The sequence below is a fragment of the Saccopteryx bilineata genome, chromosome 4 (genome assembly GCF_036850765.1).
Source record: "Saccopteryx bilineata isolate mSacBil1 chromosome 4, mSacBil1_pri_phased_curated, whole genome shotgun sequence".
NCBI lineage: Eukaryota > Metazoa > Chordata > Mammalia > Chiroptera > Emballonuridae > Saccopteryx > Saccopteryx bilineata.
Window position 1 is genome coordinate 61145849 of NC_089493.1, and position 19897 is coordinate 61165745.

General features: G+C 41.3%; 1 protein-coding gene across 7 annotated transcripts in view; it reads left to right on the top strand.

Moving 5' to 3' along the window:
* SLTM (SAFB like transcription modulator) overlaps nt 1-12173 on the top strand; it is a 60015-nt gene extending 47842 nt beyond the window's left edge. For 6 of the 7 annotated variants that reach the window (XM_066275661.1, XM_066275663.1, XM_066275662.1 and 3 more), the window contains 4 exons: nt 1728-2042; nt 2153-2294; nt 9030-9190; nt 11143-12173. In XM_066275661.1, coding sequence (XP_066131758.1) covers nt 1728-2042; nt 2153-2294; nt 9030-9190; nt 11143-11251 — 727 coding nt within the window. In that variant the 3' untranslated portion in view covers nt 11252-12173. The remainder of the gene's footprint in view (nt 1-1727; nt 2043-2152; nt 2295-9029; nt 9191-11142) is intronic. The other variant, XM_066275667.1, reaches the window with a different exon arrangement.
* Nucleotides 12174-19897: the final 7724 nt, after the last annotated feature.

A 19897-nucleotide genomic window follows, 5' to 3' on the forward strand; every position in this document is an offset into this window, starting at 1 on the left:
CTTTGCTGTATCAGGACAATGCTCTACAGAGCAACCCAGCCAGAGCTAGACCAACTTTTTTTTTAAATAAAAAAGCTCTAGGGTTCAAAAATGATAGAAGGTAGTGGAGAAGCCGTCTCTTCAAATGTCAAGTCATCTAAAATGATTTGCTCAGAAATTACCATACTCCATGGAAAAGTCACCAATCTAGTTGCAAACCTTAGTATTCTTTTATAGAAAACACCCCCATTTTATTCATGGATTTTATGGACTGTCCAAATATGCCTACAAATATCAGCAACTTCTCTCGCTCATTTGAATTTCTCATGTTCATATAATAACAGAATATACAGGGACAGCTAAAGAGGGTTGTAGTGAAGAAAATTTAGAGTCAACCAAGAAAAACAAGTAATCAACTAAAAATTGCTGTAATATAAAGCCAGATTTAAACAAAAATAAGTTTATGTCTTGGAAAACATGATTAAATTACCATCTAACATCGTAATCAGTTTATACTAGACCACTTTACTAGTATATGAATTAGTATACTACATTTATTTCTTCTACCCTAGCTGCAAATATTTTTTTCTTTTTTTTTCTTTTTTTTTTTGTATTTTTCCGAAGTGAGAAGCAGAGGGAGGCAGACAGACAGACTCCCTCATGCCCACCAAGGGGTGATACTTGGAGGTGTTGCTCCGCTACAGTTGGAGCCATTCTAGCACCTGCGGCAGAGGCCATGGAGCCATCCTCAGTGCCCAGGCCAATTTTGCTCCAATGGAGCCTGGGCTGCGGGAGGGGAAGAGAGAAATAGAGAGAAAGGAGAGGTGGAAGGGTGGAGAAGCAGATGGGTGCTTCTTCTGTGTGCCCTGGCCGGGAATCGAACCTGGGACTCCTGCATGCCAGGCCGACACTGCCACTGAGCCAACCAGCCAGGACCTTTTTTTTTTTTTTAATTTAGAAATTAAATTTAACAGTGACATTGATAAAAGTACATCAGTTTTAGGTAAACATCTCTATAGCACTTGAATTGTTGATTGTGTTGTGTGCCCATCTCCCAAAGTCAAATCATTTTCTATCACTATAAATTTGTCCCTCTTTGCTCTCTCCAACCCCTAAGTTAATTTTTTTTTATTAAAGGTTTTATTTAGCCTGACCAGGCAGTGGCACAGTGGATAGTGTTGACCTGGGATGCCGAGGACCCAGGTTCAAAACCCTGAGGTTACCAGCTTGAGCATGAGATAAGAGACATGACCCCAAAATTGCTGGCTTGAAGCCCAAGGTCTCTGGCTTGATCAAGGCTTCATTGGCTTAGCTGGAGTCCCCTCAGTCAAGGCACTTATGTGAAGCATTCAGTGAACAACTAAAGTGATGCAATGATCAGTTGAGTTTCTTATCTCTCTCCCTTTGGATCTATCTCTATATATCTCTCTCTCTCACACACACATACACAAAAAAAATTACTGATTTTACAGGGGGGTGGAGCAAGAAGTATCAACTCAGTTGCTTCACTTTAGTTGTTCATTGGTTGCTTGTTGTATGTGTCTTGATCAGGCAAGCTCATGGTTTTGAACCAGTGACCTCAGCATTTCATATCATCAATCTGTCCACTCTGCCACCACAGGCCAGGCACATTAAGTTAATTTTTACGGAAAGTATAATTATTGTAGGTTATGCGAATAAAACTAAGAAGAATGAGGCCAAGGAAATACTTCTCAGGACCTACGTTCTTTGTTTTGTATTACCAATAGACGAGAACGCTTTGTTGGTCAAAGTGAAGGGAAAAAAACACGTCCTACAGCACGAAGAGAAGATCCAAATTTTGAAAGGTATCCCAAAAATTTCAATGATTCCAGAAGAAATGAGCCTCCACCACCAAGAAATGAACTTAGAGAAACAGAGAGGCGTGAAGTACGAGGGGAGCGTGATGAGAGGAGAACCGTGATCATTCATGACAGGCCTGATATCACTCACTCTAGACATCCTCGAGAAGCAGGACCCAATCCAGCTAGACCCTCCACCTGGAAAAGTGAAGGAGGCATGTCCAGTGACAAACGGGAAACAAGGTATTTGTGTAGTTTCTAGTGCCTGGCCAGTGGTATATAATGCATTTGGGTTAAAAAAGAAAGTTATACTAGAATTTTGACCGTATATGCTTTGGGGTTTTGTTTAACAGAGTTGAAAGGCCAGAACGATCTGGGAGAGAAGCGTCAGGACACAGTGTAAGAGGGGTGCCCCCTGGGAGTCGCAGTAACACTTCAGGCTATGGAAACAGAGAGGGGGACAGAGGCATCACAGACCGAGGAAGTGGCACACAGGTAAAATGCTTATGAAAGTTTATTCTTAACTCTTCAGAAATAAATTCAGAGGATATACCGATTTAATATGGTTAATCGATTAGAATGATTGAAGGACTAGTTTTCTGTAAAAGATCTTCCTGTTTTTTATATTTTACTGTCAGTAGTTGAACATCAGTTGTACAAAGAAATAGGATACTAGCCCTGAAATTCTTGTTCCACTTTTTTGTTAAACTTTTGCTGAAGCCTGACCAGCTGGTGGCGCAGTGGATAGAGCTTTGTACTGGGATGCAGAGGACCCAGGTTTGAAACCCTTAAATCTCTGGTTTGAGCGTGGGCTCATCCGGCTTGGTCACGGGTTCACGAACCTGAGCGCAGGGTTGTTGGCTTGAGTGTGGGATCATAGACATGACCCTATGGTCGCTGGCTTGAAGCCCAAGTTCGCTGGCTTGAGCAAGGGGTCACTGGCTTGGCTGGAGCATCCGGTAAAGGCACATATGAGAAAGCAATCAATGAACAACTAAGGAGCCGCAATGAATAATAGATGCCTCTCATCTCTCTCCTTTCCTGTCTGTCTGCCTGTTCCTATCTCTTATCTGTCTCTCTCTGTCTCTCTGTCTGTGTCACACACAAAAAACAAAAACGTCTGCTGAAATTTGAGAATTATTATATTTGGTAGATGAGCCTTCCAGGTCACTTTGGTTTTATTTCTTTTTAAGCGATTGCAGCTCTCACTAGATGGGTATGTTTGGCCCGTTTGTGTTTCCCTTCCCCTTTTTAAAGTACTCTCCTTTCTTTCCTACTTTATTAAGTAGCTTTAATTGTAGAACTGACATAAAACTTTTGTCTCTTTTTTGTTCTTTTATTTCTAAAGGTAGGTGAGTGCAATATTTTCTATTTTTCAATTGCTTTTTACTCTTTGTGCTACTTTATTGATGTGAATCTTTCATGAGTTAATGAACCTGGACAGAAAAAATGTGCTTTATCTCTTAAGCAACTATAATGAACAAAAACCTTTTAACTAATTTGAAAACATTCTCTTGATGAAATACTGACATATGGGTTGAAGTAGCACGTACAGAATATCGTTTCAAATTATACACTGAAAAGAATCCTGAAGTGTGTCTTTTATGCATTCTTCAACCTGCATTATACTCTGATGGTATTTTATATTTGAATACAAAATGCTAGGTTTTTTTTTTTTGTTTTTTTTTTAAATTTAATGCAGTGACATTGATAAATCAGGGTACATATGTTGAGAGAAAATATCTCTAGATTATTTTGCCATTTGATTGTGCTGTATACCCCTCCCGCAAAGTTAAATTGTCTTCTGTCACCTTCTATCTGGTTTTCTTTGTGCCCCTCCCCTCCCCTAACCCCTCTCTCCTTCTTCACCCCCTCCCCCCTCCCCCAACCCCCCCGCCCCTGTTGCCATCACATTCTTGTTCATGTCTCTGAGTCTCGTTTTTATGTCCCTTCTATGTATGGATTCATCTCAGTTTTTTTTCTGATTTACTTATTTCACTCCGTATAATGTTATCAAGGTCCATCCATGTTATTGTAAATGATCCGATGTCATCATTTCTTATGGCTGAGTAGTATTCCATAGTATATATGTACCAAAGTTTTTTAATCCACTCGTCCTCTGACGGACACTTGGGCTGTTTCCAGATCTTCGCTATTGTGAACAATGCTGCCACAAACATGCGGGTGCATTTCTCCTTTTCGAGCCGTTCTATGGTGTCCTTGGGGTATATTCCTAAAAGTGGGATAGCTGGGTCAAAAGGCGGTTCGATTTTCAGTTCAAAATGCTAGGTTTTTTAGGGACTTTTTTTTTTTTTACTATTTACTAAAATTCCTTGGCATTTCTGCTAATACCACTATATACTTTCTGTTTGATCTAGCACATTTTTCTTAAGTAAACAAAATTTTATTTTGTAATTTGTTTATGAATAAGTGTGAGTGAAAAAATTTTAATATACAATTTATTTTTATAAAAATATATATATATTTTTAATTTTAATGGGGTGACATTGATAAATCAGCGTATATATGTTCAGAGAAAACATCTCTAGGTTATTTTGACATTTGATTATGCTGCATTCCCATCACCCAAAGTCCAGTTGTCTTCCGTCACCTTCTAACTGGTTTTCTTTGTGCCCCTCCCCTCCCCCAACTCCCTTCCTCTCTCCCCCCACCCCGTAACTCCCACACTCTTGTCCATGTCTCTGAGTCTCATTTTTATGTCCCACCTATCTATGGAATTACATAGTTCTTAGTTTTTTTACTTATTTCGCTTAGTATAATATTATCAGGGTTCATCCATGTTATTGTAAATGATCCGATGTCATCATTTCTTATGGCTGAGTAGTATTCCATAGTATATATGTACTGCTTTTTAATCCAGTCGTCCACCGACGGACACTTGGGCTGTTTCCAGATCTTTGCTATTGTGAACAATGCTGCCATAAACATGGGGGTGCATTTCTTCTTTTCAAACAGTGCTATGGTGTTCTTGGGGTATATTCCTAAAAAGTGGTATAGCTGGGTCAAAAGGCAGTTTGATTTTTAATTTCTTGAGGAATCTCCATACTGTTTTCCACAGTGGCTGCACCAGTCTGCATTCTGATCTAGCACATTTATGAAACAGATTTGGGTCTGACGGTATTATAAGCTTCAATGTTTCTAATAAGTAGAAATACTCAGTAGATCAGTTCATTGAACTGCTTACCTTAAACAGGACTTTAAGACTGGGTATATAATTAGATCTTCTGCTTTATTTAGAGGAAAACTTAAGGTAGTCTCATAGACTAGCCCTCTGCATTCAGAAAGTCTTTTAGGAAAGGTGTCCTGAAAATGAGATCCTGTTTCTCCATTGGAAATTTTCTTTTTCTTTTTTGGAAATTTTCTTTTTCTTTTTTTTTTTTCTTTTTTTTCTGTATTTTTTCTGAAGCCGGAAACGGGGAGAGACAGACAGACTCCTCCCGCATGCACCCGACCGGGATCCACCCGGCATGCCCACCAGGGGCCTATGCTCTGCCCATCCCGGGCGTCGCCATGTTGCGACCAGAGCCACTCTAGTTCCTGAGGCAGAGGCCGAGGAGCCATCCCCAGCGCCCGGGCCATCTTTGCTCCAATGGAGCCTCGGCTGTGGGAGGGGAAGAGAGAGACAGAGAGGAAGGAGAGGGGGAGGGGTGGAGAAGCAGATGGGCACTTCTTTGTGCCCTGGCCAGGAATCGAACCCCGGACTTCACGCCAGGCTGACACTCTACCACTGAGCCAACTGACCAGGGCCAGGAAATTTTCTTTTTCATAATGTAAGTTTGTAAGTTATTCTGCCAGTATTCTCTCTCTAGGGTACCTTTAGCTTTCTTTTCTGTAGGCTAAGTATCAATATTATGATTAAAAATTTTTTTAAATGTATTCATTTGAGAGAGAGAGAGAGAAAGAGAAAGGGGGTAGGAGCAGAAAGCATCAACTCCCATATGTGACTTGACCAGACAAGTACAGGGTTTTGAACCAGCGACCTCAGTGTTCCAGGTTGATGCTTTATCCACTGCACCACCACAGGTCAGGCCTAAGTATTACAATTTTTTACTCTTCTTTCTTCAGATCCTTAGTTCTACCGATTTTGTTTCTTTTTATTTTTTATTTTATTTTTTTATTTTGTAAGTGAGAGAAGGGGAGACAGACACAGACACAGACTCCAGCAAGTGCCCTGGCCTGGATCCACTTGGCAAACCCACTAGGGGGCAATGCTCTGCCCATCTGGGGCCCTTGCTCCATTGCAACTGGAGCCATTTTTTGTGCCTGAGGCGGAGGCTGTGAAGCCATCCTCAGTGCCTGGTGCCAACATGCTGTAATCGAGCCATTGGCTGCAGGAGGGGAGAGAGAGAGAGAGAGAAAGAGAGAGACAGAAGAGAAGCGAGATGGGGAGGGATGGAGAAGCAGATTGGTGCTTTTCCTGTGTGCCCTGACTAGGAATCAAACCTGGGACTTGAACACACCGGGCTGATGCTAGCCAAATGGCCAGTGCCTAGATTTTGTTTATGTATGTTTAGTACTGTATTTTTTATAGTCGTGGATATAAGACCTTGTCAGCCAGAGCACTAACCAGTACTTTGTAAAATAAGGTGACAACTTCTGGTTTTTGGGTTTTTTTTTTTTTTTGTATTTTTCTAAAGTTGGAAACGGGGAGGCAGTCAGACAGACTCCCACATGCGCCCAACTGGGATCCACCCGGCATGCCCACCAGGGGGCGATGCTCTGCCCATCTGGGGCGCCGCTCTGTTGCAACCAGAGCCATTCTAGCACCTGAGGCAGAGGCCACAGAGCCTGCCTCAGCACCGGGGCCAACTTTGCTCCAGTGGAGCCTTGGCTGCGGGAGGGGAAGAGAGAGAGAGGAAGGAGAGGGGGAGGGGTGGAGAAGCAGATGGGTGCTTCTCCTGTGTACCCTGGCCAGGAATCGAACCCGGGACTCCTGCACGCCAGGCCGACGCTCTACCACTGAGCCAACCGGCCAGGGCACAATTCCTGTTTTTGCTTGCTGTTTGCATGTTGGTCATATACCTTAATGAGTGTCTTAAGGTGAAGCTCTTTCATGCCTTCCTATGTATAAATATATATATATTAGAAAGCCCGGCGGTCATACGAAATGACCGCTGTTCTAGATGTTATAAATTGTAATTAAAATGATTTGTGCAAAGGTATCTGCTAATTCAAACTGAATTACCCAGGGCAGGTGGCGAGGATGCCCCTTTGCTTAGTGCCCCACGGGGTTTCCCCCTTCTACTTGCTTAATTGCTTAAAGTAGAGTGCAATGAAGGAAACCACTGGCGGTACACTTCTTAAGAGCCACCGCTAGCTCAATAAAGGTGATTTAAATAATAAAATGTTAATTCACATGTCAAAGATCTCTTTGTACACAACATTTCTTGTGTAGATCTTTCCATCATTTTTAAGCTCACCTTGCAGAGGACCATCAATTATTTTTAATTTTACGTCCATTCTTTCACGAACTCTTGAACAGGCAACATAAAGTTGACCGTGTCCAAATGCAGGCTCAGGTAAAAATATGCCAACACGCTTAAGCGTTTGGCCCTGAGACTTATTGATGGTCATAGCAAAGGCAAGTTTTACAGGAAATTGTCTACGTCTCAATTGAAACGCAACCCTGTTTGAGATGGAGCCAAATCAATTCTTGGAATGACATGTATTTCACCTTTAGAGGAGCCAGTCAAAGACTTAGCTATTATGACATTATTTTTCAATTGGAGAACCTCTAGTCTTGTACCATTGCAAAGACCCCTTCTGGTGTTGATTTCTTTTTTTTTTTTTTAATTTTTTATTTATTCATTTTAGAGAGGAGAGGGAGAAACATAGAGAGGGAGAGAGAGAGAGAGGAGAGGCAGAGAGAGAGAGAAAGGGGGAGGAGCTGAAAGCATCAACTCCCATATGTGCCTTGACCAGGCAAGCCCAGGGTTTCGAACTGGCAACCTCAGCATTTCCAGGTTGATGCTTTATCCACTGCACCACCACAGGTCAGGCCTTAACAGCATAATAATTGCTCCAATCTTTAACCTCAATTTGTGAGGTGGCATGCCAGAAGGCAACAGACTATTTAAAACGCGTTTCAGTCAGCATTACTCTGGCGTTTTTTTTGCATTTCTCTCCTGCCTTTGTTCAAGGGACTCATTTTGTCGAGACAGGCTTTTTTGTCTTGTATCTGAGGCAAGCCTTGTTTCTCTATGCTCATCAGTCTCATTTTGCCAATAAAGACGCATTTGCTCTGCGACTGAAGCAAGCCTTGTCTTTCTCTGCTCAGTGGTTTCTTTTTGTCGAGAAAGCCGTTTTTGTGCAGCTTTATCTCCTTTTCTTTTCTCTCCTCTTCAGTGCTGTATTTTCTAGGAGGCATTCTTAAAAGAAATTACGTTAAGATGTAGTTTTTATGTAAAACAGATGATCGCCAATGCGAACAAATGTTCACCTTCCCCCTGACATGCTCAATTTGCGTTCATCCGTGGCAACTTCACCCCATTGGCTAGTACAGTTACGCAAGCAACCAATAAGCTAACGGCGACAAACAGACACTTAAGCCGCATACAATAAAGATAATGTATTTCTAGGCATTATATAGAGATCCAGAAATACTCAAGGGTCAGTGAGTACATGGGTGATAGAAGGTATAGAAATAGAAATTACAGACTGGATAAAGAAGATGGGACACATATACACCATGGTATACTATTCAGCTAGAAGAAATGATGACATCGGAGCACTTACAGCAGAATGGTGGAATCTTGATAACATTATGCGGAGTGAAATAAGTGAATCAGAAAAAAACAAGAACTGCAGGATTCCATACATTGGTGGGACATAAAAGCGAGACTAAGAAACATGGACAGGAGTGTGGTGGTTACGGGGGTGGGGGAGGAAAGGAGGGGGGAAAGGGTACAAAAAAAAGAAAAAAAACTGAATGTGTACTATATTTATATCATTATGGAAAAAAGTACCTTTATTAAATTAGTTTGTTAAAAAAAAAAAAAAAGGAATAGAAATTACAGTGCGTAATCAATTCCCAAAACCTTCCCTGAGTAGTTTCTCAATGCAGTATAGATGGAAACTCTTTGTATTTTCTGTTTATTATTAATCCCTTCATCTTCCCAGATATCTTACTGACATTAAAAGCACACTACATAAGTAAATAGTGTGAGGCTGAGGGTGTTATGACTTCTCTTTTCACATATTATTCTTTAGCACTACCCTGAAGATCGACATGTGGTTGAGCGCCATGGACGGGATGCAAGTGGACCAAGGAAAGAGTGGCATGGTCCACCTTCTCAAGGGCCTGGCTATCATGACTCAAGACGGATGGGTGATGGCCGGACAGGGGCAAGCATGATAACCCAACATACAAGGTAAATAGTTAATTAGTTAAGAATTTTCTGCCAGCATACAACCAAACCTTTATCCTTTCCTTAAAGGTTATTATAGCTTCTGAGAGACTGAATAGCAACAACTCTAGATCTACCTAATATTTCCCCATATTAACTCAGAATCTCCGGGAGATTTCATGCAGGGCAGCTGATACTAGTTTTTGCTAGTTTATGTTCCTTACTGTAGGTTAAGGGGTTGGCATATTTGTCTAGATGCAGGTGTGTATGTAAGTATGTCAGAACCTGGTAGATAATGAACCATCTTGTTCACTATTTACCATTCCTAAAATTCCTAGAAAGGAAGAAGAAAACTGAAAATATGTTCTGCTTCCTTCCTTTTCAAATAACTCAAGCAAAACTTTTGGACATTTAACCCAAAGCCTGTTCATATACTGAGAGGCGAGCTTTATTTTCTCTTCACACCAGTATCCCCGTGGCCCTTCGTCAGGCCAGACTTTGCCCCCCCCTCCCCACATGCCCTTCTTTCTTCCCCATTGCCTGGTTTTAGAAGAAATACTGACTTGGCTTAGTAACATAAGTTACTACTGTTCTAGTGGTTGCATCTGCCATCAAATTGAAGTTGTTATTTATACTTGTGCCTGCACAGCCTCATCACTCACTCCCTCTCTCTTTGGTTTTTATTGTTCACCAGTGCCTTTGTTTCTTGATACATATAGGTTCTTTTGTCTTCTTAGATCTTAAGCTTCTTCGTAGGTAAGCACTGTTGCCTACTATTGCTTTTATGTTTTTTGAAATACTCTTGTTTCAAATGCATCATAATTTTCTTTCTATCTTTTTTATTGCTTTTGCTGGCTTCTTCAAATGGAGGTCTATATTTTTTATCTCCATGTAAATACCCTGCTGTCTCCATAAATTAAAGAGCACAGGCAAACTCATTTCTTTCCTGTTTTAAACCTTCATGTTGCACCCTGACCAGCTCAGTTGGTTAGACCAGCTCAGAGGCTGCGGGTTCAGTCCCCAGTCAGGGCACATACAGGAACAGATTGATGTTCCTTTCTCTTCTCCTCTCTCCCCTTCCTCTTTCGCTAAAATCAATAAACATGTTATATATAAATAAACCTTCATGTCCCAGTTATTGCCTCTAGCTTCTTTTAATTTGCCAGTACTGCTTTCACATCTTACTCACCTCACCTGAAAAACCATAGCTCATCTTTGTCTATCTTCATTCCTAGTATAAATTTCTAAATGTGGTTCATTTTTTTAAAAGAAATTTGTAATAGCTATGCTTTATTCCTCATTTCAGCTTCTATTCAGTCTCTCCAAATTACACTTCTTTCTGCTGCTCCATTATTCACACTATTTCTAAATTTAACTATTGGAACTGTTTTGTTATACTATTCACTTGCTCCAAAACCACAAGCAGTTCGCTGGGTCACAGGAGCTAATCCAGATTCCAGCCCGGCATTCAGACCTTCCCATAACTGGTTTTATTCTGCTTAAACCATTGCACTGTGAGGTTTTATCTCCCAGATCAATGGTGGGTCTTTTTCTTGTATCACTTATTAGTACCTACATATAAAAGTTTCCAAAAACATTTCTTGGAATGACATTCTCTAGGCCAGAGGTTCGAGTCCCTAGTTGGTGCTGATCTTGGAGCATACTTTGAGAGCCGCTGCTATAGCCCTGTCAGGTGTGTACCATTAAACGGCTTACTCTGAGGCAAGTCCAACTACCCAAGTTCAAATCTCATCCATCATTTATTAGCTCTGTGATCATGCATTTGGTACAGTACCTGAGATCTGTTTCTTCATCATTAAAGTGGGGTTAGTAATGGTACGTACCTCCTAGGACTGTTGAAAATAGTAAATTACTTAATATGGTTAAAGTATAAAGAATAGTGCCTGGTAAATTATAAGTACTTTGTAGCTATTAACTAATTACTTATTCTCTTTTTCTTTTACACCTTTTTTCAGTAATGCCTCCCCAATTAATAGAATTGTACAAATCGGTGGCGATTCCATACCGAGAGGAAGTAGCTCTGGATTTAAGCCATTTAAGAGTGGACCTCCACGACGATTCTGAAAATTAGCCTCTGCCGTGGTTTCAAGATAATTTATTGAAATCTCCAGTAAATTTTACTTGACTACTTATGAGGAGGACCTCTGACTTACTTGAGAGTCCTTTCAGACTTTTCTCCTTTTCTAAAATTTAACATGATTGCTTTTCTCAATTTTGGAGATGTTTAAATAGTTCTGTTGTAACTTTTAATAGTTTTATGTACCATTCAACTTTTTGTCCTGCAGCACCAAGACCCATTTGAAAAGATTAGAATCAAAACCATTTGTTTAATACTGTGTGAATATACAGAGTAGTTTGCAGCTGTGTGGTAATAGTTTCATTTGCAGCATTAGCTTTGTGGTGTCAGGCTTTGTCTCCAAGCATTCGCAGCCTCCATTTGGAAGGCTGTCTAAGCTTAAAAAGTCTGCTGTCTAATTTTTAGAGAATACGATTGTTCCTTGCATTTTTGAGTATTATGTAACCTATTTTTGCAGAAGGTACTGTTACATTAAGCGCATCTGTGTATCCTGGTTTTAAAAAAATGTACTCTTTTTGAAATAAACCTTCACATTCTGTATAGTTGCTAAAGCGTTGAGAAGCTTTTTAATTGTAAATGAGAACCTATTTTCAGTTTAGTATAGCTGCATACTTGTTCAGGTTCGCATGGTAAGAGACCAAATAGATTAATGAAACTTTGGCCGTGAGGTTTATTATCACTGAGGTTCTTAGACTGAGCTGTGCAGGTAAGTGCACTTTTAGGTAATCTGTACTGCTTGATGGATAAATTCCAACTCTGGAAATTATGTGGGTATTAATGTTTCCATGTTCCCAACTATGTTGAGAAGTGGAAAAAAGGTTCCAGAATGATGAATAAGTTGGGGTTTTGTAAATACTTGTATATGGGAAGGCGTATTGTCTCTGTGAAAATAAAAATCCACACCTGAAAGTGTATGTGTCCTTGTTTCTAGCTTTTTAGGTGTTAACCCAAAGTAATTAACTAGGTTAAGAGCTATAAAGGCGCCCTGGCCGGTTGGCTCAGCGGTAGAGCATCGGCCTAGCGTGCGGAGGACCCGGGTTCAATTCCTGGCCAGGGCACACAGGAGAAGCGCCCATTTGCTTCTCCACCCCTCCGCCGCGCTTTCCTCTCTGTCTCTCTCGTCCCCTCCCGCAGCCAAGGCTCCATTGGAGCAAAGATGGCCCGGGCGCTGGGGATGGCTCTGTGGCCTCTGCCCCAGGCGCTAGAGTGGCTCTGGTCGCAACATGGCGACGCCCAGGATGGGCAGAGCATCGCCCCCTGATGGGCAGAGCGTTGCCCCTGGTGGGCGTGCCGGGTGGATCCCGGTCGGGCGCATGCGGGAGTCTGTCTGACTGTCTCTCCCTGTTTCCAGCTTCAGAAAAATGAAAAAAAAAAAAAAAAAGAGCTATAAAGGCAGTCTTTTGATCTTTGTTCCTAGGAAATAACTTTGACTATTCACCTCAGAGGCTGGGCAATGCACTCTTTTGAAGTGTTAAAAACTTATCAGTTGCCTGGCCTGTGGTGGTGCAGTGGATAAAAGCATCAACCTGGAATACTGAGGTTGCCAGTTCGAAACCCTGGGCTTGCCTGGTCAAGGCACATACGGGAGTTGATGCTTCCTGCTCCTCTTCCTGTTCTCTCTACCTCTTTCTCTCTCTCTCTCTCTCTCTCTCTCTCTCTCTCTGTCTCCAATAAAAATGAATAAATAAAACCTAAAAAAAATTCCTCATTCTTAAAAAAAACCCAAACAAACAAAAAAAATTTACCCATTAATCTTAATGGTTTTTCTTTTTTTAAGGCATCTTTTCTTGGAAAACCTATTAAGGTAAATTCTGAAGACCACCTCTTAAAGTCTTCCATATTCCTTCACATAAATTCATGATGAATAATCCAAATGTTCTAGATTCTGGGTAAATTAAGCAGTCTGTATGTTCAAAGTAAAAGATGAGAGCAAGTTCGCCTACCTAAGTGCAAATCTCTCCACCATTTATTAGCTCTAACCTTGCAGAAGTTACGTAACTGTCAGCTCTCAGGTCTGAGGTCACCTTTTGATTATGGAAGAGTCTATCTACAAGTTCTTAGAAATGTTACTGCATGGATGTGGTCCTGCCCATGAGATGGCTCAGACTTCTGAGTGCTGTGAGCAGCCACAGTGCCCTGGGCTTTGGCCCTTTTGGGAACTGGTACCTTTTTTATTGCTCGGGAACTCATATAGCCTTGTCTGCCCTTCCTAACCCCACAACTGTGAGAACAGGTGAGGTGTGTGTGTGGGGGGTGGTGGTTGTACTTCATTTCCTGATCCCACACTTTGTAGAATGGCACATAGAAACCTCAGTATAGGAATGAACTAACTTTAGCTCTGCCTTTGTGACGTTGGGTCATTATATCACTTCTAGTGTGTTTGCTCATTTATAGAATGGAACTCTCAAGAGATTATGTAGTTGCTAAAATCTGCTAAGTACTTGACGTGCTGGGCAGGATGCTAAGTAGTTGAAGTGCATTTGCTTGCCTAATACAATACTCAGAAGAATCCTGCTAGCCATAGGTAGCAGTACTGGCCTGCCCATTTTTCAGATGGGAATTTGAAGTGACCTGCTCTTGAAAAGTCTATACCAACCTGAGGAAAGAGTAATTATCTATACCATCTGTGGACTATTATGCCCTGTAGTATAAATATAGAAAAATTGGAACAAATCAATGATTTTTTAAGTTGAAAAAACCCGACAAAAGCACCTTGTGAAATGTTAGAATTGATATTGTGATTAGCCCTCAAGGTTCTAGTTATAGAGGTCTGGCTGGCTTAGGATCAGTTGTAAAAACTAAATTTAGGGATTTTTTTTTTTTTTTTGCATTTTTTCGAAATTGGAAATGGGGAGGCAGTCAGACAGACTCCCGCATGCACCCAACCGGGATCCACCCGGCATGCCCACCAGGGGGCGATGCTCTGCCCCTCTGGGGCATCACTGTTGCATTCAGAGCCATCCTAGCACCTGAGGCAGAGGCCACAGAGCCATCCTCAGCGCCCAGGCCATCTTTGCTCCAATGGAGCCTCTGCTGCGAGAGGGGAAGAGAGAGACAGAGAGGAAGGAGAGGGGGAGGGGTGGAGAAGCAGATGGGCGCTTCTCCTGTGTGCCCTGGCCGGGAATCGAATCCGGGACTCCTGCACGCCAGGTCGATGCTCTACCACTGAGCCAACCAGCCAGGGCCGAAGGGATTTTATTAAGGAAGCTAGGCTCCTCAAAACCAAGAGAAAGGAGAAATTTTGCTCTTCTCCATATACTGGATGAACAATCCAAAAGTAGTAGACGGTTTAAATAATTTAGGGGCAACAGGTAGCTTACACTGGTTCAAGAAAGAGCCAGTCTTGGTAGACTTGGGCAAGACAATGAAATTCAAAACTTCACATGCTAAAAGTAATTGTAGCTTCAGAATCATAAGAAAAGTTTCTAAATTCTTAAATACATGAAGAAAAGAAAAAGACCCTTTTGACTGTACTTCCAGCCCTTGCTAGACTGTCACTTAACTCAGTTCCTCCATTCTATGCCAGTCCCAACAATTAAATACCTACTGAATCCTTATGGAGAGAATGTCAAATTACTTTTGCATTCTTTATGAAGAACCTCATCTAATCCATTTCCTTACCTAAAGATGAATCTTCTAGTACCTATAATAAATGCTCAATTAACATTCCTTTCAAGCACTTTTAATTTAACATGTTTAATTACCCTTCACAAACTGTCTAATCCTCACAAATATGTTGGCACTACCTTCAAGTCAATAAGGTGGCAGCCCATATGTGAAGTTCTTTCCTACATCACTTAAAATGCACTAGTCAACTTATTTTTTTTACCTAAAACCCTGTTTTCTGAAATCCTTAAGTACTTTCTGCAAGAGGAGCTTTTCTTTCCTTTCTGTTATCTTTAGCCATTGAACCAGGCTTAAGGGTCAGGTTTTGCATAGTTAATTTTTACCTAAATATTCTGTAGTGATCACCTTTATCTGAGGTCTATTCCACCACACTTCATGTATTTCTCTCCTCTGCTTTAAACCGTCTAGTAACTCCCCGTCTCAGAATAAATCCAAAGCGTTTCAAGTGCCCTTACTTCTCTTACCTGCTTTCCTATATTCTTGCTCAGTTTTAGTCACCTTGCCCTCTACTCTGTGTGTGTGTGTGACACAGAGGGACAGCTAGGGACAGACAGGAAGGGAGAGAGATGAGAAGCTTCAATTCATTGATTGCTTTCTCATGTGCCTTGACGGGGGGGGGGGGGGGGGTTACAACAAACTGAGGTGACCCCTTGCTCGAGCCAGAGACCTTGGGTCCAAGCTGGTGAACTTTGCTTAAACCAGATGACCCTGCACTCAGCTGGCGACCTTGAGGTCTCAAACCTGGGTCCTCCACCTCCCAGTCTGACGCTCTATCCACGGCACCACTGCCTGGTCAGGCCTCTATTTCCTGTCTTTAGCCTTTGCACTTGAAGAGTTCCTTAATCTGGAATGCTCTTCCCCCAGATACCCACATTTCTTAGGTCTTTCTGAAAAGTATTCTCAGTGTTGCCTTTCCTGATCTTTAAAATTGTTAATACTCAACCCCACCCTCAGTATTCCTTCTTTGCCTTCCCATTTGACATTTATTATGTCTCTTCCTACTCAGATGGTTAGCTCCATGGGGACCGATGTTGTCTTATATTTTCCCACCACCATATCTCCAGCACCGGCACTAGTAGCCGCTCAAATATTTTTTCGAATGAATAGCCATGTTGAGGGTTGAGAGGGGCTTAGGAGCAGCAATCTGGAATAATTGGTGGGGATGATGGGAAGCTGGGATTTTTGTCTTAAAATTGCATTGATGTAACAAACACTGTTTTAAGTTGAATATTTAATGCATAATCAAGAATATCTGGCAAAAATAAGGCGAGGATTTGAGGCCTAAATCCTCTCCCAAACCACCCCTTGTTACTGCCACCAGTAAGAAACAGGACTGTTTAGGGACAGGCTGTCCAGACCACCAGACAGACCTAAGCCTGGAGTGTTCGTTCCCCGAAACTCTTTTCATGCCTCAGGCTTGAACATGAGCCGGAAGTCATCTCTGCTCCAGCTCCATGCACAATTCTTTTTGCTTCCGACTTGGGTTTGCTAATAAATCTGCTCAATAGTTAACTTATCAGTTTATTAGAGAATGACTGAGCCCATCAAAAACTCAAGCAATAACTTGTCATTTGAATGGAGATAGTTTTCTTTTAATACACTTCTTTTTTTTTTTTTTTTTTCAAGATTTTATTTATTTATTATAGAGAAGGGAGGGGGAGGAGCTGGAAGCATCAACTCCCATATGTGCCTTGACCAGGCAAGCCCAGGGTTTTGAACCGGCAACCTCAGCGTTTCCAGGTTGACGCTTTATCCACTGCGCCATCACAGGTCAGGCTTAATACACTTCTAATGATATCTGTTAATACATATTTAAGTTACATTTCATACTCTGTCAAGCATTTGTGACGAAGGGGAATATCAGATTCTATGACAAGATATGGTGCATCCCTCAAGTATATGATAATACAAAACTAAAACATTCTGATTCTGATTCCATAAGAAGTAACAGCCCTCGGTGATGGAGGATGATTTGACTTTGGGTGATGGGTATGCAACATAATTGAATGACAAGATAACCTGGACATGTTTTCTTTGAATATATGTACCTTGATTTATTGATGTCACCCCATTAAAATTAATAAAAATTTGCCTGACCTGTGGTGGCGCAGTGGATAAAACACCAACCTGGAAATACTGAGGTTGCCAGTTCGAAACCCTGGGCTTGCCGGGTCAAGGCATATATGTGAGTTGATGCTTCCTGCTCCTCCCCCCCCTTCTCTCTCTCCTCTCTCTCTCTTCCCCTCTCTCTCTCCTTTCTAAAATGAATAAATAAATAAATAAAAATTAATAAAAATTTAATAAAAAAACAGGCATACACAGCCAAGCTCAAATCACATGAGCATACACAGAATTTCTGTTAATATATATATATATTTTTTATTTATTTATTTTTTACAGAGACAGAGTATGCTCTCGTTTCTCTTCAGATCGCATAAATCTTTCACCTTTTTACAGAGACAGAGTCAGAGAGAGGGACAGATAGGGACAGACAGGAATGGAGAGAGATGAGAAGCATCAATAATTAGTTTCTCGTTGCGACACCTTAGTTCTTCATTGATTGCTTTCTCATATGTGCCTTGACCATGAGGCTTCAGCAGACCGAGTAACCCTTTGCTCAAGCCAGCGACCTTGGGTCCAAGCTAGTGAGCTTTGCTCAAACCAGATGAGCCCGCGCTCAAGCTGGTGACCTCGGGGTCTCGAACCTGGGTCCTCCGCATCCCGGTCCGACACTCTATCCACTGCGCCACCGCCTGGTCAGGCAATATATATATATTAAATGTTTAAAACTATGTTTTTCTTCAAAAGACACCAAGATTTGAAAATCCAAAAATATAAAATTAAAATTAAAAAAAAGTAACAGCCCTCTAAAATAGTTTAATTTTCCTAGAATTACCATATACTTATTAGTTTATTTAATGACTTTTATTATATTCCCCAATTGATCAGTTATCCTTTAAAAATTTTTTTTGATTGAGTGATTGATATTTAGAGATGGGAAGGGAGGAAAAAAAGAGAAACACCGATTTGTTCCTCTTATCTATGCATTCGCTGGTTGAATTTTTTTTTTTTTTTAGGCTTTATTTTTTGATTCTACAGAGAGAGGAGGTGTGGGCGCAGGAGCAAGAAGTATCAACTCATAGTTGCTTCGCTTTAGTTTTTCACTGATTGTGTGTGTGTTGTATGTGCCTTGGCCAGGCAAGCCCGGGGTTCTGAACCAGCAACCTCAGCATTCCAGGTTGACACTTTATCCACTGTGCCACCACAGGCCATGCCATTGGTTGATTCTTGTATGAGACCTGACCTGGGATTGAACCTGCAACCTTGACACTACTTAACAATGCTCCAACCAACTGAGCTAGCCGACCAGACACTTGATCTGCCCTCCTTGGTCCCTCTGGTTTATAGATACCTCTTTGGGAAAGGTAGCCTGACTGGGTCTGCTTCACCTTGTCTACATCTCACTACCACCAAACTGCTCTAATAATCCGAACTTGGGTGAAATTGTACTATAGAGAAGATAGGACAACATATGGTCGTATCTGGACAAGATACGATCCAGAAATAGGGGAAGGCCTGTATTTCTTAGACAACTTGTAGGATGGTCCAGACCAATGAACATAGGCTTGGGAATACATAGGAATTACTAGATGTGTGCAATTATGGGCAATTTATCTGATACTATGATCAACTTGGCTCACCTGTCAGGGATTTTATAAGGATTTAAATGGGAAAGTGTGTACAGAATACTGAAAGGATTCTTTTCATTATTTCCCTTGTCATGTTAGGCTGTCTGAATGATTTTAACACAAAAGAGAAAATTTTCATTTGTAAATGTTGCTGATAAAACTAATTTCCGTTTGTAATGTTGTTGTTGTACTGCTGCTGACTGGACAAATCTGAGGTCTAACAGTAGTTCTCTAGCCTGGGTCCTGACTGCAGACATTCATGAGTGGGGTCTAGGCATATTTTTCTGCAAAAGCTCCCCAGAGGGTTCATATGTACAGCCAGGATCAAGAATCCCTATAGAGATAGATACAGCTCCTAGTAGGTAAAACCAAATGTTCTTTAAAGAGCAAGCAGCTGGTAATTTTATGGGCAGTAGAGTTTAACTCATCAATGCTCCAACACATATTAGTTTAAGAAATCTCATCTTTTGCCAATGGAATGAGATGCTCTAATTTATGTAATTTTCTAATTAACTGATTATTAATAACTCTAATTGAACCACTCAGTGGGGAAGGAGGAATTCTGTATTAGCTTTAGGAACTTAAGATGTCTAGTTTTTGCCTGACCTGTGGTGGCGCAGTGGATAAAGCGTCGACCTGGAAATGCTGAGGTCGCCGGTTCGAAACCCTGGGCTTGCTTGGTCAAGGCACATATAAGAGTTGATGCTTCCTGCTCCTCCCCCCCTTCTCTCTCTATCTCTCTCCTCTCTCCCTCTCTCTCTCTCCTTTCTAAAATGAATAAATAAAATAAAATTAAAATAAAAAAAAAAGATGTCTAGTTTTCACAACTGTCCTGGTTGTGCTGTGAAATATTAATAGTATGCATTATTTGGATGAACAGTACTTTGTTTTCATCCTATTTAACTAGAGAGTCACCTTTGAAAAGGATTTAAAAGGGTTATAGTCAGATACCAAGATTAAGAATCAGGATCAAGAGTTAGAAGTTCTGGAGTCTGGATCTGATCCTACTAGCTGAATTATAAGCATAATTTAATTTAAATATGGGCAACTGACACTAATCAATTACAGGAAACTAAAAAGGAAAAAATCTTGCCACACAATAAGGTGACTAATTCTTCAAGCTTACTGTGCATCAGGTTCTTAAATATGAATATGGTTGGCCCTGGCCGGTTGGCTCAGTGATAGAGCGTCGGCCTGGCATGCAGGAGTCCTGGGTTCAATTCCCGGCCAGGGCACACAGGAGAAGCGCCCATCTGCTTCTCCACCCCTCCCCCTCTCCCTCCTCTCTGTCTCTCTCTTCCCCTCCTGCAGCCGAGG